The sequence below is a fragment of the Elephas maximus genome, chromosome 25 (assembly GCF_024166365.1).
Source record: "Elephas maximus indicus isolate mEleMax1 chromosome 25, mEleMax1 primary haplotype, whole genome shotgun sequence".
Classification (NCBI taxonomy): domain Eukaryota; kingdom Metazoa; phylum Chordata; class Mammalia; order Proboscidea; family Elephantidae; genus Elephas; species Elephas maximus.
In genome coordinates, this window is record NC_064843.1 from 52,896,355 (window position 1) to 52,919,607 (window position 23,253).

Here is a 23,253-nt window from a genome sequence, read left to right on the forward strand (position 1 = left end):
ATCAGGCACCCAAAACCAACAGGACAGGCCTCCTTGGGGGTCAGTTCAGGTCTGTCTGTCTGTCCCTCCTTCCAGTCAGCACTGAGTACTACTAACTGAGGCTTCTGTGTGTTAGGAAAAAAATATCTTGAGTGGGGGTCACACTTAAAGTCAACAATCTACGGGGGGTGGGGGGTGGGGGGGACACTGACAACAAGGCAGACCTCCCTAGAGTTCTAATTTGAGTGTGACAGCCCCTCCCCCACCTCCTGCAGTGGAGTCTGCTTCCTTAGTCAGCACTCTCGTGACTCTCTGGGCACCCCATAGCTCAGGCCTCTGAAAAGAACAGGACAGATCTCCTTGGGGGTTATTTTAGGTCATCTGCTCCCTCTTCTGGTCTGCACTGAGGACTACTGACTGAGGCTGCTGCATGCCTTCTAAGCAGGCATCTTGAGTGGAGGCTGTACCCACAACCAACATGCTATGGAGGTGGAAGGGTCAATAGCAACAAGATAAATTTCCCTGGGGGGTCTGCTTGGAGCATAACAGACCCTCCACCACCAGATAACAGCTGGCTGCTGGACTGATACGAACTCCTACAGAGTTCCCTACAGTGGAACCAGGAGGCAGGTCACCTAAGTGGAGACTGCTTCCCCAACCACCACAGGGCCACGGGGGCTCCGAAATCAACAAGACAGGTCAGGAGGCCCTTCTGGGGTGTGCCAGCCCCTCCTCTTCCTGGAATGGAGGAAAGTCTGCTGTGTTTCCCCTGAATTCCAGCTCAGATATAAAAAGACCCCACAAAGCAGGAAAGGAAGCCTTAGGCAAAACTGGAGGGCAACACCCAACCAGAGAGAGGACTGTGCACCCAGGTGGACAGATTGATTGGTGTGCTGTAAAACACCCTAGTGGCGGTGCCCCCTGGTGGACAGACTGACCAAAGCATGTTCTTTAGTGTGTTTGGAAGACACTGGAAGTTGAAAACTGAGATCTAGAACTTTAGAATTCTAATTAAATCAGGGAAGGAGAAGGAGCTACCACAGAGAGGGACAAGAAGTGGTAAGCAAAGGCCGAAGGCTCTGCTTGCCTAACAGTTTTTTATGGAAAGTAGTGTGGGTAAAAACAATAAATACTGGGGCAAAGTGAGAAAATTATCACCCTCAAAAACTCCAATCACCCAACAAAAAATCAAAGACACACAATAAAAATGATGGCCCTTCCAGATAATCATGATGAAGGGAGTAAAAGTATATTACACACCTATGGAAGACCAAATAATAAAAAAGAATGGAAGTATATAATACAACAGTGTTAGGTATAATTAAAGAGTTAAGGAAAAACACAGACAAAGACCTAAAAGAAATATGGAAAACAACACAAGAACGAGAGACGATGAAATTAAAAAACATTCCCAGACAAACAGAAGCAGAGAGAGTTCATATCCACTATACTGGCCCTATACTGGCACTATAATAAATATTAATGAGAGTTCTGCAGATGGAAGTGAAAAGACACTAGAAAGCAATTCAAAGTCATATATAAAAAGAGAAATCACCAATAAAGGAAACTGCATGGACAAGTATAAGGGATGGTAAGTTATTCATGCTTGATATTTCTTTTTGTCCTTCATGCTTTTTAATGACAAACTTTAAAAAAAAAAAAGGATAAAATTATATTACAGGGCACATGAAATATAAAGATGTAAATTAGTGGTAACAACAAAATAGAGGAGGAGGGCAGAAGAAATGGTATAGGTATAGAATTTCTTGGGTGTTACTGAAGCTAAGTTGGTATTAGCATTCTCTAAGATGTTATAAACTGTTAAGAGTAATATGGTAACCAGTAAGAAAATATCTAAAAAACATACACAAAAGAAAAGGAGAAGGGAATCAAAGTGGCTCATTAAAATGAACCAACAAAACACAAAAACAAGTAGTAGTAAAGGATACAGTAAAGGATAAAGACAAGGAAGGCTGAAGACACACAAAAACCAAATAACAAAATGGCGGAAGTTAGTCACTTCTGAGTGGTTTAAAGCCAGGAAAGGTGTGCGTCAGGGCTGTATCCTTTCACCATACCTATTCAATCTGTAGCCTGAGCAAATAATCCAAGAAGCTGGACTATATGAAGAAGAACAGGACATCAGGATTGGAGGAAGGCTCATTAACAACCTGCGATATGCAGATGACACAACTTTGCTTGCTGAAAGTGAAGAGGACTTGAAGTACTCACTGATGAAGATCAAAGACCACAGCCTTCAGTATGGATTACAACTCAACATAAAGAAAACAAAAACCCTCAAAACTGGACCAATAAGCCTCATCATGATAAACGGAGAAAAGACTGAAATTGTCAAGGATTTCATTTTACTTGGATCCACCATCAACACCCCTGGAAGCAGCAGTCAAGAAATCAAAAGATGCACTGCACTGGGCAAATCTGCTACAAAAGAACTCTTTAAAGTGTTAAAAAGCAAAGATGTCACCTTGAAGACTAAGGTGCGCCTGACCCAAGCTATGGTACTTTCAATCGCATCATACGCAAGTGAAAGCTGGACCATGGATAAGGAAGACCAAAGAAGAACTGATGCCTTTGAATTGTGGTGATGATGAAGAATATTAAATACACCATGGACTGCCAAAAGAATGAACAAATCTGTCTTGGAAGAAGTATAACCAGAACCATCCTTAGAAGCACGGATGGCGAAACTGTGTCTTACATACTTTGGACATGTTGTCAGGAGGAATCAGTCCCCGGAGAAGAACGTCATGCTTGGTGAAGTACAGGGTCAGCAGAAAAGAGGAAGACCCTCAACGAGACAGACTGATACAGTGGCTGGCAACAATGGGCTCAAGCACAACAACCACTGAAAGGATGGCACAGGACCAGGCAGTGTTTCATTCTGTGGTACACAGGGTCACTATGAGTCAGAACTGACTCGATGGCACCTAACAACAACAACAAGGTCACTTCTTATTGGTATTTATGGTAAATGTAAATTTACTAAATCCAATTAAAAGGCAGAGTGTCACAGGATGGATAATAAAACATGATGAAGGGTAGGGCTGAACAGTCCATTAATATAATTGCTGTTAATATGTTGTACATTTATCAAAAGTTGAATTGGCAAAAGTTGTGTGATAGATATATTTACAACGACAACGACAAAAAAAAAAGTTACTGCGGAGGCTGCTTATGTACAACTACACACCTCACAGGATTTGGTTACTTGGTTTGGAGACTTAGGGTCATGGTTTCATGGGACATCGCAGTTAACTGGCCTAATAACACGTTTAGTGCTTCTGTTTTACCTCCTGCTGTTGTTAGGTGTGGTCAAGTTGCTTCTGACTCATAGAGACATTATACCTAGTGCATTGCATAGTGCCTGGGGTCTTAAAAGCTTGCAAGCTGCCATACAAGATATAACAATTGATCTCTATTAGCCTGGAACAACAGGGAAAGGAGGAGAGTCAGGAATAGACGGAAGAAATGGAAAGAGTGGACAAGTGCCTCCACGAAAAACTGCCTCCTTTGCCATGAGACCAGAACTGCCGGTTCCCAGTTACAACTATTGGACATTTTGATCAAAGATTCTATGGATGAATCTTTGATCAAAAAGGGGGAAATACAGAACAGAATTTAAAATTCTCATGGATTCCAGACTTCAGACTTTCTGGAACCATAAAGGCTGGATGAACCCCTGAAACTACTGCCCCACGGCAACCTTTATACCTTAAACCAAAAATATCCCCTGAAGTCTTCGTAAAACCAAACAATACTTTAGCTTAACTAGTAAAGAACGTCTGCTTTGAGCATTGTGCTCTTTTAAGACCTATCTATATGGGATCAAATGGACAACAGCAACTCAAAAGAACAGATGGGAAACTCAGGGGGCAGTGAGTTTATGTTAATGGGGGAGGGATGCTTCAGAAAAGGAGGGTGAGAATGGTTGCACAACTTGAAGGATGTTAATGTCACTGAATTGTACATGCAGAAATTGTTTTGCTATGTATATTCTCAACAAAAATTTTTAAAAAGATTAAAAATGCACAAAGATGTTAAGTAAAGGTATGACTTTTGACCATTTGTATACACCCATGAAACCAACACCCACATAGAAAATTTCCCATGTAGGACATGTCTACTACCCCAGAAAATTCCATTAGGTTCTTTCATTGAGGCAACCACTGGATTTCTATCACTGTACCTTAGTTTTGCCTGTTTTTGAACTTGATATAAATAGAATTACTCAGTAAGTACTGTGTCTGATCTCAGTCATTCAGCATGATGTTCTTGAGATTCACCCACGTTACTGTATGTGTCAGTAGTTTGCTCCTTTGGCTGAATAGAATCTACTGTATAAATACAACACAATTTATGTTTCTGTCGATAGACATTAGGTTGCTTTTAGTTTTTTTCTTTTCCTTGATGAATTGCTCTCAATTCTTTGTCCTGCTCCAAGCCCTTGGAATGCTGCCACTGTGCACTTGGTGAAGACTTCATAGGCAAGAAATGGTGGTGGATGCAAGATTCACCCTTTGAATGGGGCTTCCTAGGATTTTAATCTGTCACAGCAATCCACATGTGGCTATAAAGAGTTCGTCAAAACTTTTCCTGGTTTCTCTTTACACCTACCCGTGTCACCTTCACTCCTCCTCCTGCTGCTCCACCAGAGTCTTTTCTCTCCTAGGAAAGGATTGTCCCTCACTGGCATTTAGTTCATTTAAGCTTTTCTTTGCATATCTGGAGCCCTGTGGCACAGTGGTTAAGAGTTCAGGCTAACCAGGTCAGCAGTTTGGATCTACCAGCCACTCCTTGGAAACCATATGGGGCAGTTCTACTCTGTCCTAAAGGGTTTCTATGAGTTGGGATCGACTTGATGACAATGGGCTTGGTTTTAGTATTTGTTTGTTTGTTTTGCATATTCAGTTCTCTGGATGATTTTTTAAAAGTTATGATTTTATAGTTTATTCAGCTCTTTCTCAATGCTGGAGGCAGAAACAATAGTCTTCTGTGATTTTCTTCATCCTAATTGGAAGTGGAAGTCTCTTTTTCACTTCTTTTGATAGCTTTCTCTTGTGTACCTCATGTTTTATATTTAAGTCATCCTTTCATGGCTTCATTTTAGAGGTAAGTTAAGCCTAGCAAAAAGCTCTCATGAATTCTTATTTGTGCTATTCCTAATGGCGAAGAAACTGAAGTTTTCAAGGATTTCATTCTACTTGAATCAACAGTCAATGCCCATGGAAGCAGCAGTTAAGAAATCAAATGACATACTACATTGGGAAAATTTGCTGGAAAAGATCTCTTTAAAGTATTAAAAAGCAAAGACATACTTTGATGACTAAGGTATACCTGACTCAAGCTACGGTCTTTTCAATCGCCCCGTACAAATGGAAAAACTGGGCAATGAAAAAGGAAGATTCAATGCATTTGAACTGTGGTGTTGGTGAAGACTACTGAACGTACTGCAGACTGCCAGAAAAACGAACTAATCGGCCTTGGAGGAAGCACAACCAGAATGCTCCTTAGAAGTGAGGATGGCAAGACTTTGTCTTGCTTACTTTAGAAATGCCATCAAGAACGACCAAATGCTAGAAAAAGGATATCATGTTTGGTAAAGTAGAGGGTCAGTGAAAATGAGGGAAATCACCCAGGAGACAGATTGACATAATAACTGCAACAGTGAGCTCAAATATACCAACAATTATGAGGATGGCACAGGACAATGTTTCATTCTGTTACCCATAAAGGGTCAACTTGATGGCAATTAACAACAACAACAACAAATAAATAGATCTTTGTTAATTTTCTAAAGCTCTTGAAGCCATCTTTATGAAAACAAAAAATGGTAGGTATGCTGGAATTGCAAAAAATCCTACTGAAAATTGAGTGGCAGCATATCTGTTCATGTAATCTAAAATGCAGTAGTTAAAATTTTGCATTGGGAGTAACATCAAGGACTTAATGGGGTCCAGTCATCAGCATTCAGACAGATAAGGTTTTGCTGCCTTCTTCCAATCATATCACAGGAAGGGCTTCAGACAGAATAAGATCTTCTTCTTCTCCTATTACAGACGGGGCATTGAGGTCCAGAGAGGCAGAGTGATCGCACCAAGTCTCACAGTGGGCAAGGAGGGGAGGGAGAACCCAGGCCCCAACTTCCTGGGGCTGCACTCCTTCAACACTTAAACATTTCAACTGCAAAGCCCAAAGAACTAATCAAATACGTCAAGAACAGAAATCCTGGCATTACCTCATGAGGTTTCCTATTTGGAAGACTTTACAGGATGAAAACTGAAGAATGTTAAGAACAAAAAGTAAACATTACTGAGCCACCATATTGTGCTTTTCATGTTTAGAAACCCCACAATGGCATGAGCAGCATCCATCCTGCTTCCCTGCCATGTGCTCAGAGTATGGCACACAGGGCAGACGAACATCTCAAATAAACATATGTCAGTAGATGAAAAAAGCAAAAAGCTGGGCACTAGTCCAAAAGACATCCTAATTGATTCTTTGGCATCAATTGACAGCACCTTGATAATGAAAAAGCTTAATCTCTCTTAGATTCAGGCTGAGGCTTAAAAACAATAGATCCATTACTATAGAGTGATTTTTGCCAAATATTTTTAAGAACTGTGTTGTCATCTGAATATTTTTCAATCTTGTCAGGAACTCAAAATGAAAAAAGCAATAGTTTGGGGGAATATATTCATTCTTTCAATGCAGACTTATATAAAACCATAAAATCCAAGCATGATTTTTGGGGGAAAACTTTTTTGTGTCTGTTTGCTAAGTACATATATAACAAACCATTTACCATTTCAACCTTTTTTACATGTACAATTTAGTTACATTAATTACATTTCATCATGTTGGCAATCCCTGCCACTCTCCATTTCCATATTTTTCCATTGCCCTTAACAGAAGCTCAGGGCCCCCTAAGCAATAACTCCCTTCCTTTTCTTCCTTCCCACCCCAGTAACCACCAGTAAACTTTTGTATCTATACATTTGCCTATTCTAGCTATTTCATACAAGGGGGATCATACAGTATTTGCTCTTCTGTGACTGACTTATTTCACTTACGTAATGTTTTCTAGGTTCATCCTTGTAGCATATTATAGGACTTCATTTCTTTTTATGGCAAAGTAATATTTCACCGTATGTATGTACCACGTTTTGTTTATCCACCCATTTACTGATTAACATTTAGGCTGTTTCCATCTTTTGGCTATTGTGAATAGTGCTGCAATGAACACTGGTGTACAAGTATCTGCATGTGTTCCTTCTTTCAGTTCTCTTGGGTATATACCTAGGAGTGGAATTGTTCCTTGGTACGATATTCTATGCTTAACTTTTTGAGGAGCTGTCAAACTGTTTTCCACAATGGCTGTACCACTTTACAGTTCCACAGCAATGGATGAGGGTTCCAATTCCTCCACATTTTCATCAATACCTGTTGTATACTTTTTTCTTTTTTTTTTCATAGACATCTTAGTGGGCATGAAATGATACCTCACTGTGATTTTGATTTGCATTTTCCTAATGACTAATAACTTTAAGCATCTTTTCATGTGCTTGCTGGCCATTTGTATTTCTTCTTTGGTGAAATGTCCATTCGAGTCTTTTGTCCATTCTTTAAATGGGCTGTCCGTCTCTGCATCTTAAGTTGTAGGATTCCTTCATATATTCTGGATATTAAACCCTTATCAGATACATAGTTCACAAAAATTTTTCCCCAATCTGAAGTTCGTCTCTTCATTTTTTTGATAAAATCCTTTGATGAACAAAAGTTTTTAATTCTGATGAAGTCCTATATATCTTGTCATTGTTGGTTATGCTTTTTGTGTCATATCTAAGAATCCATTGTTAAATGTTAAGTTCTAAAGCATTATCCCTATACTTTCCTCTAAGAGTTTTATCGTTTTAGTTCTTATATTTAGGTCTTTGATCCATCTTCAGTTGATTTTCATATATGGTGTTAGGTATGAGTCCAGCTTTGTATTTTTGCCTGTAGAAATCTAGTTGTTCCAGCCCCATTTATTAAAGAGACTATTCTTTCCCCATTGAATGGACTTAGCATCCTTGTCGAAATGGAAATGTTTTATTTGAAAACAATTTCAAACTTACAGAATAGCTCAAGGAACATCCATACATCCTTTACCCAGATTTGCCTAGTAACATTTTGTTCCATTTGCTATTGAACTATCTACCCATACATTACTTTTTTCTGAATCACTGAGAATATATTGTATATATCATGGCTCTGTACCTCAAGATACTTCAGTGTGTAGTCCCTCATACATAAAGGTATTCCCTTACACAAGTACAGTAAGATGATCAACTTCAGTAAACTCAACAATAATGCAATACTTTTTACTATCCATATTCCAGTTTTATAAATTGACCTAGTAATGCATTTACACATTTTTCCCTCCCCTATAGGATGCATTTTGAGGATCAGGCATTGCATTTAACTGTCATGTCTCTTCAGTCTCATTAAATCTGGGACATTTCTATAGCCTCTTTTATGACACTGACATTTCTGAAAAATACAGTCCCTTTTTTTCTTTCTTTATAGAATGTTCCTTATTTTAGACTTATCTGATGTTTCCTCATGCTTAGATTCAGGTTATGCACTTCCAGATGGAATACTGCAGAAGCGATGCTGCACCTTCTCAGGCTGTGGCGGCCACAGGTACTTGATGTCCACCTGCCCCTCACTGGTGACATTAATTTTGATCACATGGTCAAGGTGTTGCCCACTTTCTCCATTTTATAGTTATTATTTTTCCTTTGTAACTAATAAGAAGTCTGTGGGAGAGATGCTAAGATCATAAAATATCCTGCTCCCTCTCAAGGATGAATTCGTGTAAAAGTATTTCACTACTCTCATAAAAAGTGACCTCTAAAAGGAAGCCTAGGTTTCACTGATTACATTTGAAGGAGCCCATGCCAATTTTAACATATGTTTTTAGTACAGTAGTCCATGCACACTGGGTGTTCATTCAAAACTGTCCATTAACTCTGCTATTTGGGTAGGATATGAGCAATCTGGTTTTTAAATCTAACTGGTATCAATGTCGTAATTTTGTTTCCATAAAAACTCTTCAACTTATGCCACAGAAGGGGTTTAAAAATTAAATGATATAATTAGATTATATTAAATGATAAAATGCTCTTTAAAAAAATAGAGAAGGAGAGAAAGAGAGAAAAAGAAACATGTAAAAGAACCTGGCTCTATTTATTTAACTGGTATGTGGGTCCCAGTTACAGTGATATTATTATCTGGCCTTTTCTAAGTGGTATGAGTTTGAGGATTAATCCACAGTTAGTTTGTATAAAATGTTCAAATGGCCAGGTGCCTTTAGTTTCCAAGTTTGGTGACATGAAGAAAGAAGACAATTTTTTGAAAATGGGACTTTTTTTTCCTAAAACTAAAAAAAAAAAATTGTTTCTGGAAAATTGTTAAAGTTTTTTTTTTTTTTTTTTTAAGATGCCTCCTTATTTATTTTGCTACCGTGGCTCTCAACTTTATGTGAGACTATGTTTCACAAACCAGTAATCATGCTGAATGGGTCTGCCACTACTTCAATATTTCTTTCATAGATCTTGGGGCACTGGGGTGGCAGGCCAAAAGCTTACCCTTAAAAAAAAATTAGAAATTTGCTACAGCCTCCATTCTCTTTTGAGCCCAGCTCCTCATCTATAACTTTTTCTTACTTGCAGTACAATAAAATTCCAGCTTTATGACGGAAGAGATGACTTTTTTTGATCAATAGAAGTCAGCAGCCAAAGCATTAGTTTTTTTTTTTTTTTTTTTTTGCTTTTTCATTTTCTGGAAAGCATCTGTAGCCACAGGCTCAAAGAAGGAAGAGACAGAGCAGGATTAACACCTGCGAGGAAGGTCAAGATCATAATTTACAAATGCGGCAAGAGGAGCAGCTGTATCTGTTGGCCCAATCAAGACCACCAGCTGCAGAATTTACCAGCAATATGAAAGCCATGTCCACCAGGTGTCAAGCATTGCAACTGGGGGCCAAACATCATCGGGCTCAATACAGGACTCTCTGCTTTCTTTACTACCCATATTTCACGTTAAGTAGTAAGGTGTCTTCCACAGGCCACCAGCACGGATAACATGAACATTTCTGTACAAGGGAACATACCCAACAAGACTAGCTTCAATGCTGAAGTCTACCTTATATATTTTCTTTTATTAAAAAGACAATTTACCTCAGAATCAACACATAAGGGGTGAGAGAAACTTAAATGTCCAGAAAATGAGCTATAAGAGTTCTTATGGCTTATCAGTCTTATTTTATACTTGGGAATTGTTTTTGCCATTGAGATAAAAAGAATGTTCTAAAAACACTTCTTTGAACAGCCATTTTTCACTCAGTTCTTTAACCCTGTGCTGTTCAATACAGTAGCCACCATCCACATACAGCTATTTAAATTTAAACTGACTTTAAAACTCAGTTCCTCAGTCATACTAGCCAAATTTCAGGTGCTTAATAGACACGGTTGGCTAGTGGCTACCCTAATTTGACAACACAGAGACAAAACATTTCCACTCTCATAGAAAGTTCTATTAGACGGTACAGCTCTAAACCCTTAAATCACCTTTAAAATGGACAATTATAATTCCTTTCTGTAAATACTATGAAACAAAGCAATCTTTATTCATTCTCTTATGAAATAGTTCTGCTAATACAATATAAATATTGTATTAAGTGAGAGTGAGACAAAGAAGGCAGGGGAATCTCAGTATTCTTTTCACAAGCATAAGCCAGTCTTTGTCTGAAGAAATGCTCTTAGACTAACTGTACTCACAGGAGCCCTGTGAAGCTACTGGCTTGCGGGATAATATACAGAGGTTGGCCTGGATGGGTGTTAATATGACAAATAAGAAACAAACTATTTCTCATTTTATATATACGCTTTATTTGTTAATGACTCAATTTATATACGAAGTTTCCTTACTTTACTACTATGATATTGCCAAATGTGCAAAATAAACTGTATCTTTTAAAAAAGAGGCTGCCTAACTTCACAGCTTTGCAACTGAGGCACCTTAATGCCAAGTAAACATCGTATGCCACAGTTGTTTCTAAAACTTTCATGAACAAGGAGAACCAGAGGCCAATATAAAACTAAATCCACAGATTATGTTTTCAGCCCCAGGCTCAACTATCACGAGTCCAGGTAAGCGAGGCCACTCAAGAGGTGATGTGTGCACGTCAGTGCGACTGTTGTGAATCACCAATGGACATGGAGCACAGCCACACGGCACACCGGGGCACAGACCTTTGACTCTACCCATGAGGACCACTCACCAGAGCCTGAGCCAGGTCATATGAGCACGCATGTCAGCCCTCTGCCCTCACTCACACAGGGATGAGGTCCAGGGCTAGGCTTACTCTGTCTTGGTTTCCTTTAGCTCTTCCAGCACTCCTTGCAAAACCACCCATTCCTAGAAGCTCATCAGCTTCACTCCCACTTCTCTTCCCAATCTCATTTTCTCTTTTCCAATTGTTCATAGGAGGTGAAGATGAGCAAGATTAAAAAAAAATAAAATAACTAAAATTTTAAAAGATTTTTCCTAATCCCCCTTCTCCTCTGTCCAAAGCAAAAATGATCTCCTATTTTTCTTTAGGACCTTTAAATGTTCTTAATCAGATTCTTGTTAACTATCACAGAGTTACTGCCCTGTAGAGACTGAAAAAAATTCATTTGTATCAACTTAGCTGGCTGGAGTTTTATGCAATTGCTACAAGGTTTTCAGGTTATGACCCAGTGCCCCCCTCCACCTTACCTTGGCTTTCCCATCCTGTGCTGACATATATCCAACACACATGCTCTCTGTCGTGTGGCTCCACAGAAATTCCACTGCCATGGAAGAGAACACAAATAGGCACATTCAGATCACAGATGGAAAATAAATCTTTGCTTTTTAATAGAACAGTTAAAGATAGCTTTATATTTAACACACTCATTTCCCCACTTTCCATTTGCTCCTTCATAAATGTCAAGATGATTTAGTACTCAAAACTGTGCAATGCCATTTACTGTAAAATGAAAAATGTATTTCTTTCTTGTCAAAACTTATGATCATTACATGTAAAATAAATGCTCTTCTGTTTGAAACTTGTAACATTAAACACATACATACACTCACACACAATGATTTAGTAAAGATTCTGTAGCATAGTTTCCTTTAACACACACACACCTCACCCCCATGGCTTGGTTTCTAAATACCATTCTCCATGAAAAGGAACCAGGATTCTTTGGAGAAATATCAATTGCAGGGCTAGGGCAGAGAAAAATACAAAATGAGCCTGGAACATCTTGTTGTGCCAGAAAGTAAAAAAAAACAAAACCCATTGCCGTCAAGTTGATTCTGACTTATAGTGACCCTATGGTAAAGAAGAGCACAAAGAATGATGGGAACTTCTGAAAAGGACATGGGGGTCAGCAGAAGAGGTTCTCACTGGCCAAATCTGTGCTCATCTGAGTATCAAAATAGTGAGTAATAAATTATAAACACTGAACAAAGTAAGAACATGCGTCCATATTGATATAAACAAATAAATGCATAAATAAATGGGAAAGAAGAGAAAACTTCCTTATATCAGAATGCCAACTAACAAATACAGAAGTGATATAATCAGAAAATCATCTGTGGTTACTAAGACCAGTGGGAGAAAATCTGAAGAAGAACGGGCTCAAAGTATTCCTCCACAAAGTTTTTATTAAACATAAAGGGGAAAATGTAAGTTCATTGTAAGAAACCTGATGGATGGGTGGATTATCCAATAAGCAAGGTAACCAGGGCTTACTTGTGCCTACTAGTCTGTAGTGAACAATTTCACACGGGTTTCACCACACTACATCAAAGCGAAACCCATGGAAATTGTTCACTACAGATTAGTGAGTAAGCACAAGTAAGCTTGTGCTTACGTTGCTTACTGGGTCATCTGCCCATGATGATGGACTCCACCTTAACCAAATGATCAAAGCTAACACCACCAATGAAGCAACAAACTGACACCAGGTGACACCTGATAAGATCTCAGAGACACACTACTTCTGTGGTATTCCAGTCAAAAACACACACAAAAAAACCCACATTGAATGAGAAAACAGGCAAATCCAATACAGGATCACTCTACTAAAAATAGCTGGCTTAAACTCTGAAAAATGTCAAGGTCAAGAAAAACAAAGAAAGCTGGGAAATTGTTCCTATTCAAAGGGACGAAGAAATGCAATATATAATGCTGGAGTGAACCCTGGAGGCGGGGTGGGGCGCAGGGGGAAGGTAAGGATATTATAAGAGGCATTATTGAGACAATTGGTAGAGATTGAAAACGGACTATGGATTAGATAAAATGGATTAGATAGTAATGTATAAATGTTAAATTTTATTACTTTGAGTATTGTTCTGTGGTTATTTAAAAGAATGTCCTTGCTGTTAAGAAACACATAAGTGAAGTATTTAAGAGTAAATAAACCCACTGTATCTAACACTGAAATAGTTCAGAAAAAAATTGTGTGTGTGTGGAAAAATGCGAGGATGTGAAAACAATGACTGAATCTGGGTAAAGGAATAATGGGACTACCTTCGACTATGCTTGCAACTTTTCTGTAAGCTTGAAATTATATCTAAATTAAAAATTACAAAAAGAAAAATTCACAAATATACAGATATACACATAAAACATCACTTCAAGCACATTTTAAAAATTCTGGGCTTTTAAAGTTTTTTTTTTTTAAAGTCTCTGTGTACTTTGACAAAAATTTCAAAAGTCCCTCATAATCAAACTGCATTGCTCAACACTAAATCCTCCGTATCCTAGGCCATTCGTCTGTTTATATCTCTGAGTTAACTAAGCCTGAAGGCAAGTGTTTGAGTTGAGACTCAACTGTGGGATCAGTAATCCTAACTCTGAAGGCTTTGCCAGACATGTGGGGAAGAAGGCAGCAGTAAGGCGCAAAACGCAGTTCCTCAGATACATGGCTCACTCTCTCATCATTAATTATCAAACCTGCCAACCTGCTCAACAGACGCTCCACTAGAGTGCAGGAAAACAGCATGACGCAGTGAAGCAAGTTCTCTTTGCCAGATGCTCTTTCTTCCACACACATCTGCTTTATACTTCAAAAATCTTCAGGTCCAGAGCAGGTCTAGCATACTCCCAATTGCTCAATAGGGCAAAGGCCCTCAGGTCTAACTGAATTTCCCTAGCAAGAGTAGCTGCAATGCAATTACATTCAAATGTAAAGTTGAGGCGTTTCTAAAGTCGTGGCTTCTCCTTATGCCCAACTTTTAAGATGGCAATTGCTAACGAATTAGCAAAGAAAAATAAAATACAGTCAATATACTCATGAAAGTGAAGGATAGAAACACTGCGATCTATTTTTTAAAAAAGCCATACAATTCAGATGATTTTAAAATATATTATTCTCTCTACAAACATAGACTGCTTTCAGGAAATGTAATATATACAAAAACCTAAATTTACAAAACAGGATAAATTAGGGTGCATTGACTGGCTCCAATAAATGATTTTTTTTTATATTGAAGAGTTTTCAATAAAATTTCTAGATATAGAGCTTAGAAATTCATAAAGTAACTCAACGTCCAGAAATTCAGCTTATATTGTTTTCACAAACACAATTACAAGAAAAAAAATTAGATTGACCTGTGCTAATACATTGCTTTTAATGGCGAGAACTCATATCAGTATATAGTGATTAGTTACTAGTTCAGGCTAGCTTCAGAAACTCAGCAGGGATTGTCTACTGTTTAAAGTACAGAATGCTTTTGAAAAGAAATCCTATTTTATTACCTTCAGAGCATGTCATAACTCAAGTTAATTTAACAAATTATTTCCTGGTGGAGGACTTCAAGGAAGGAGGAGAGGAAGGAACTAACTGAGAAGCTACCATGCCCAAAATATTGGCTTTCATACTACAGCTTGGCAAAGGCTAGATGGGGAACCTGAGGTTTGGAAAAGGTTAGTTAGTAACATGACTGTCTTAGTCATCTAGTGCTGCTGTAACAGAAATACCACAAGTGGATGGCTTTAACAAAGACAAGCTTATCCTCTCACAGTCCAGTAAGCTAGAAGTCCAAATTCAGGGCACCACCTCCAGGAGAAGGCTTTCTCTGTTGGCTCTAGGGGAAGGTCCTCGTCATCAGTCTTCCCTTGGTCTGGGAGCATCTCAGTGCAGGAACCTCAGGTCCAAAGGATGCGCTCTGCTCCTGGCACTGCTTTCTTGGTGATGTGAGGTCCCCATGTCTCCCTGCTTACTTCTCTCTTTTATATCTCAAAAGAGACTGGCTTGAGACACTACCTAATCATGTAGACCTCATCAACATAACTGCCGATAATCCATTTTATTACATCATAGTGATAGTATTTAGAACATATAGGAAAATCACATAAAATGGTGGAAAAATCACATAAAATGGTGGACAGTCACACAATACTGAGAATCATGGCCCAGCTCCGTTGACAGATATTTTTGGAGGACACAATTCAATCCATGACAATGACTTAGGTCATTTTAGCAAGGGCATGAAATGGAATTCAAACTGGACTGTTGTATTGAAAACCCTGTGGTCTTCCATTATTCTCTTATTCTGAAATTTACTCAGAATAGACAAGAGGAATTTATAATTAGTGCTATGTGTTGAGACAAATTCCTCACAAACACCAAAGGAACAACTCATCTAAAACATTTAAATATCTAGTAAGGAAAGCTTTTTAAACTACGACAAAATCAAGAGACCATAAAAGACAAAATCAATACATTTGACTATATTAATAAATGTTTATAGTTTTTTTTTTTTTCTTTTGCCAAGAGGGGGACAAAAAGACAAGAGGCAAATGATAAACTGAAGAAAATATCTGCAATTTATATCATGGACAAAGAGCTAATTTTCTTCATATATAAAGAGCTGCTACAAATCAATAAAAAAGACAAATATCTAAAAATAGAAAGTAAAAGGACATGAACAAAAGGGAATATTAATGGCTCTAAAACATGAGAAGATATTCTACATTATTCATATTAAAATAAATGCAAATTAAAACCATAAGATACCATCCTTCAACTATCAAGCTATTAGATAGCAAAAAGTTTGAAGTAATACTGGTAGCTGAGGGAGGAAAAAAGAACGCTCTCCTATAATGATGGTAGGAGAATGATCATTTTGAAATATTTATCAAAATTACATACCCTTTAACCTAGCAATTTTACATCTAGGTATTTATTCTACAGATATGCCCTTATATGTAAAAGACATATTCACAAGGATATTCATTGAAGCATTGTTTTAATTAGCAAGAGGTTTGAAACAGGTTAATTGCTTACATTAAAGGTATAGATAAATAACAATACCTTTATAGGTATAGTTATAGATAAAGGTAGAGGTATAGTTATAGGTAAAAATATAGATAAATAACTATGTTACTATATGCAACAAAATACTATGTAGCAATTAAAAACAAAGAAGGAAGTTCTATATGGGGGATATGGAACCATCTACACTGAGTGATTTTCAAACTCTTTGACCATACACCATAGTAAGAAAACGAAAACAAAACAAAAAGCAAAACAAAAAACGTGGACACAGTATACACATTTATTTATGACTAAAATTTCACAAAATAATATTTCCCCTTTTACTTGCAATGTATTAACCTAGTCTACTCAGTTCTATTGTGTTCTATCCATTACAATTAAAAGATCCTGCTTGTGATTTATTAAATTATTTCAGAACCCATTAATGTGACATGTTACAGTTTCAAATACTACTCAGCTACAAGATATATTGTTAGTTAAAACAAACAAAAAAAAGCAAGGTGGAGAACGATGTATAAAGAATGGCACTACCATTTTTGTGAAAGGAAAAAAAAAAAAAGAAAGGAGACCATATTTGTAAATACATTGGATCTCTCTGGAAGAATAGCCTGAAATTGGCAACGCAGTTGCTACTGAGTGAAGGGCAACCTATTTTCACCACAATATTCCTTATGAAACTTTTTAATTTTGTCTTGTTTTCATTATTTTCTAATTTTAAAAAATGTCCCTAGGAATCTCAATTATCCTGTTAGCATTATCTGTGAAAAATCAATTTCATCCCTATTTAGATTATGACATTCTGAGTTACTATACATTTTTCATCGTCCATCATGAGGAATGCTTTATTATGTAAAACTGACCTAAAAACCCATTGCCTTCGAGTCCATCATTCCGACTCACAGCGACCCTACAGGACAGAGTAGAACTGCCCCATAAAGGTTCCAAGGAGCGCCTGCCAACCCTTTGGTTAGCAGCTGTAGCACTTAACCACTACGCCACCAGGGTTTCCTACCTACTGTTTTCAAATTGTCCCATGTCTTATGACTACCTAAAACATGACCTTTAGTAGATCTCGGCTGCTAACCAAAAGGTCAGCAGTTCTAATCTACCAGCTGTTCCTTGGAAAGCCTATGGGGTGGTTCTACTCTATCCCATAGGGTTGCTAGGAGCCGGAATCCACTCGATGGCAAGGGTTTGGTTTTGGGTTTTTTGGTGACTGTTTTCAACCTCATCTACTGATTCAAGAAGGCTTGTGTTTTTTAGAAGGCCAATGCCCAAGGATTTGTGAGCCTGCCCCAAATTCCCAGACCTTGTAAAGATCCCATCAGGAAATATTAACAATACCCAAAACTGTGCTAAAGAAATCCCTGAATGGGTTTTATGTAGTAGATGGTCAGGGATTTGGCAGGATTCTCTTCCAAGAAAAGGGTCAACACTACTGCTCCTGTTCCAGGGCTGGAGAATGGGTTAGGTGGGATGTGCTGCACATGTCCTCCTCAGGAATGACAAATTCATCACCTCACAGGGACGCTCATCGTCTTAGAGGCCGGCCTCTCTGCAGCAGCTTAGAGGCCAGCCTTTCTGCAAACTGGAAAGTTGTATTTAACGCTTTGGAACAAAGGATTCACCGGTGGGTGTCATGCCCAATAGCCATTCTACTGCAGCCTTGGTGGCGCTCTGCTATGTGCGACATCCCTTAGGCCAAATGCAAGGCTTTGTCTTCTGGTGGCATTTAAATTGCCACCTTCTTCCGCTGATGTTAGAGGTCTGACTACCCCTTGCATGATACTTTCACCAGCACACCTCTTGCTCTTTAAAAAGTATCCACGTGTCATCCTGTTTAAATTAAGACAAACAAAGCAAATTTCCTTACCAAGGTTACGGCAAGTTTTTCTTATCCAAGTTTTTTGTATCTGATCAGAGAGAAGCAAGCCTTCAGTCGCCTTTTTTTTTTTTTTAATGTTGTCCTCCAATTGTTAACAACCGCCAGCTGCACTGGCTCCCTCACCCATTTAAAACTGTGTTGCTTGGCTTTACATCCCAGAATTTCTTGCAAGGAAAACAGAACTCTAAAATCGGAATGTCTTGGGCCGGGCAGTTGCCAAGTCAGCGGCCACTCCTTAGCCTAAGGTTGAGTGGCATACCCTAGGATATTTCATGCGGTGTTTAAGTTACTTCTTGTTGAAAAAGATAAATTCATTTTTTAAATGGGAAGAATGAGGAACTATAAATATAACAGCCTTCTTTTATTTCTGTAAATGTTTTTCCTATTTGATTGTTAGGTTCTTTATAACCCAGAAAGGGGCTCATCTTCATAAAAAAGTAATATACAAGGATGCTTTACTGTCCTGACATGGAATTCATATAATGGATGTCCCATTACAGCCATGAAGCAACTCTGGGTTGACTTGCTTCCCTGAAACACGTGCACCCATGAACCACCTTGAGAGGAACGAGGTGGAGCTCCACAGAATCCCAGTTACATGAAGCCCAGGAAAGGATTATTCCCTCTTTCCAAGGCTCATTCAAATTTGTTCAAGACTAAAGAAGGATACTGACTCAAAACGGAGAGAGAGATGTGGATCAAATACCAGTACAAGCCCTGAGGGACATTTGAACCCCTTTCCTGCTTTATCATTTTATTGTATTGGAAACCGCCTGAAACAGGGGACCACGGGCTGGGGCTTGGACGTTCACGGCTGAATAGAAGACTAATCAGTGAAACAAGTTTTATTAAAGCCACGACTTCATTAATTCAACAAATATTTACTGAGTCTTTACTTCATGCTAGAGTGAGCTCTATCAAACTTGGAGCTTTAGAATAACCACAGTCATAAGAATTACACAATCACCAGAGTTATCTTATGCATAAATCTTTATATTCTATATTTCAGATGGAAAACTTTCTGGCAACAAAAACAAAAAAATAACTACTTGGTTTGAGTACAGCTAGAACTATACTTATGCTGGAGAAGAAAACTACAGATGGAAAACTATTTTCCATTTTTTAAAAGTATGGGAAGAAAAGTTCTATGGTTAATAAGGCAGGATATTACAGCTACTTGTAATCAGCATCTTCTGTGTTTTTAAAACAAAAACTACTCCTAAAAATTTTAAATCTGAGAGTACTAGCCTCAGTAGATTAATGCAATTCAGTTGAAAAGTTTAAATGTCTTCCTTATTCACTTTGCATCTAAGAATAAGTTACTTAATCTGCTTGCTTCCATCCGACCTTAAATGAGGATCAAAATGCCAGCCTACCTTCTAAGATTATAGTGAGAATTTCATAATTCCAAACCATTGCTGAGGCACTAAAGACATAAACTTCCCACCATGACTGACAAAGGCCTTGCTTACAGAACAAGGATTTTCATTCCATTTTTAAGACAAACATTAACATCAGACAAACACCCGTAATTGCCTTTTCTCACTACCAGCCTAAACGCTAATTTGCCTTTTCTCGGACAGCTATTTTTATGATCGTGTGAGTGCGGGCAGAAATGCCTACTCATAAGTGCTTGCAGTGGCATGTACTATGTAATAGAAATAAGTGGTGCCGCTGGTGCCCGGAGAATGAAGCTCCTGTGGAGTACATGTGTTTATACATGCTTGCCAAATGTTTAATGCCTGTAAAACCAAAAAGGTGGTTTGGAATTTTAACTTACAGTAAAATGACCTTTTGTCTTTATAACGTTCCAGGAAGCATCAACTAAATGTAACATTTTTTATTTTTAAACCACAGCATGTTTTGATAACAGACACAACAACAAAAAATTACCTGACAAAGAACTTTGCCTGTTTTGAGAAAGAGGGGCAGGGGATCACCATTTTCAATTTCTAATTGGCAACTGCAAAACAATTTCATTTGATAGGGCTAAGTCTAAAATGATAAAGGGACTCATTATCCTTTCAGGTAATTGCAGAAGAAACTGCAAAAAAAATCTCACAGAAGAAATTATAAGGTAAGATACTATTTCTATCAAATTCAAAATGAAGCAAAGCTAAGCAATACGTATCATTCAGAGATGCAGAGAAATGTGAAAAAACTAAGAAAAAGCAAGGAGGGTACACATGAAATAAAAGATGGCGAAAAGCAGGGCGGGAAGATCAGAGAGGCCCACATGGGGCTTCAAAGATACGGGTAATGGGCTGATTTCTTAAGCTGGGTGGTGGGTCCACAGGTGTTCATTTTATTATTATTCTTTATAACTTACAAATTCATTACTTTCTTCTATTAAAAATACATGAAACAATTTATAATGAAAGAGGAAAAAGGGGTGGGGGTAGCGAGAAAATTGGGAACAGTATCATATCCTTGGAGAGGAAAGAACCTGAAGTTATCCTCTGAGGAGGGTAGGGCTGACTGTCAGGAAGGTAACAATTACCACGTGTGCCGTCAGATGATCAGGATCTGGTTAGACTGTGGGCCTAAAATGCATTGTGTATGAAAGACTCCAACACTGGCTTGGCACAAAGGCTACTGGCCAAACACACACCCCTTTTTCCCCAAGATTAACTCAAATGGCCAAGAGTCCAGGATCAGTAAAGAACTGTGACACTCCTTCCTGGGGACAATTTATGAAGTAGTTTTAATAACTGCCTCATCGCCAAAATACTAAGGGTTCTTATTCTGAATTTAATTGCCAGGCCCAGGTGAACCTCTCATATTTCTTAAACAAACTCCCTGCTGTCTAACTGTGGAAGAATATTCAAATGATTCAACAATAATTAAAATAATGAAGAAAACCACTATCTGTCTTGGTTTAACAAAAGGTGGCCATTCCCAAAAAAAAAAAAAAAATTTTTTTTTCAATATAAGGTATCCAGATTAAAAAAGAAGTCAAATTATCTCTATTTGAAGATGACATAATGATACATATAGAAAATCCCAAAGAATATGCAAGAAGCTTCTAGAGCTAATAGAGGAATTCAGAAAAGTGGCAGGGTACAAGGTCAGCAAACAAAAATCAATCAGTTGGATTTCTATACACCAGCAATGAGAAATCTGAAAGTGAAATTAGGGAAACAATTTCACTTATAGTGGCATCTAAGAGACTAAAATACCTAGGAATAAATTTAACCAGGGATGTGAAAGATTTATACAAAGAAAATTATAAAACACTGCTGAAAGAGCTTAAAGACTTAAGCAAATGGAAAGATGTTCCATATCCATGTATTGGAAGACTTAATAATGTTAAGATGTCAATACTACCCAAAGTGATCTATAGATTCAGTACAATCACAATCAAAATTTCAACAGCTTTCTTTACAGAAATGGAAAAGCCAATCCTCCACTTGATACAGAATGGCAAGAGGCCCCAAATAGCTAAAGCAACATTGAAAGAGAGGAATGTTGTTGAAAGAGAAACTCACACTTCATGATATTAAAACATAATACACAGCTACAATAACCAAAACCATCTGGTAACGGTTTAACAATGTTTTTGTTATTGTTTTTAGGTGCCATCGAGTTGGTTCCAACTCATAGCAATCCTATGTACAACAGAACAAAACACTGCCAGGTGCTGCACCATCCTTATAATTGTTGTTATGCTTGAGCCCATTATTGCAGCCACTATGTCAATCCATCTCGTTGAGGGGCTTCCTCTTTTTCGATGACCCTCTTCTTTGCCAAGCATAAGGTCCTTCTCCAGGCACTGGTCCCTCATGATAACATGTCCAAAGTATGTGAGACAAAGTCTTGTCATCCTTGCTTCTAAGGAGCATTCTGGCTGTACTTCTCCTAAGTCAGACTTGTTCGCTCTTTTGGCAGTGTATGGTATATTTAATATTCTTCATTAACACCACAATTCAAAGTCGACAATTCTACTTTGGTCTTCCTTACTCATTGTCCAGCTTTTGCTTGTGTATCAGGCAATTAAAAACACCATGGGTTGGGTCAGGGCAACTTAGTCCTTAAAGGAAAATCTTTGCCTTTTAATACTTTAAAGAGGTCTTTTGCAGCAGAAGTGCCCAATACAATGCATCGTTTGATTTCCTGACTGCTGCTTCCATGCGCATTGATGGTGGATCCAAGTAAAATGAAATCCTTGACAATTTCAATCTTTTCTCCATTTATCATGATGTTGCTTATTGATCCAGTTGTGAGGATTTTTGTTTTCTTTATTGTTGAGGTGTAATTCATACTGAAAGAGGTAGCCTCTGATCCTTATTAGTAAGTGTTTCAAGTCCTCTTCATTTGCAGCAAGCAAGGTTGAGTCATCTGCGTAACACAGGTTGTTAATGAACCTTCCCCCAATCCTGATTCTTCATTCTTCTTCACACAGTCAAGCTTCTTGGATTATTTGCTCAGCAGACAGATTGAGTAAATATGGGGAAAGGATACAAACCTGATGTATACCTTTCCTGACTTTAAACCACACAGTGTCGCCTTGTTCTGTTTAAACAACTGCCTCTTGGTCTATGTACAGGTTCCACACAAGCACAATTGAGTGTTTTGGAATTCCCATTCTTCGCAATGTTATCCATAATATGTTATGATCCACAGAGTCAAATGCCTTTGCATAGTCAATAAAACACAGCTAAACATCTTTCTGGTATTCTCTGCATTCAGCCAGGGTCCATCTGAAATAAGCAATGATATCCCTTGTTATACATCCTCTTCTGCACCCAGCTTGAATTTCTGGCAGTTCCTGTCAAGGTACTGCTGCAACCACTTTTGAACTATCTTCAGCAAAATTTTACTTGCGTGTGATATTAATGATATTGGTTTGATAATTTTCACATTCTGATGGATCACCTTTCTTTGGAATAGGTGTAAATTGGTTGAACAGGCAGCTGTCATCCAAATTTCTTGGCATAGATAAGTATGCACTTCCAGGACTGCATCCATTTGTTGAAACATCTCAATTGGTGTACCAACGATTCCCGG

At 38.1% G+C, this 23,253-nt stretch overlaps 1 protein-coding gene across 13 annotated transcripts in view; it reads right to left on the reverse strand.

The window, feature by feature from the left end:
* The window catches only part of TASP1 (taspase 1), a 353,923-nt gene that overhangs the window by 29,465 nt on the left and 301,205 nt on the right, over positions 1 to 23,253 (reverse strand). For all 13 annotated transcript variants that reach the window (XM_049868965.1, XM_049868964.1, XM_049868969.1 and 10 more), the window contains one exon: positions 11,803 to 11,876. In XM_049868965.1, coding sequence (XP_049724922.1) covers positions 11,803 to 11,876 — 74 coding nt within the window. Of the gene's footprint in view, positions 1 to 11,802; positions 11,877 to 23,253 lie in introns of those variants that run through there.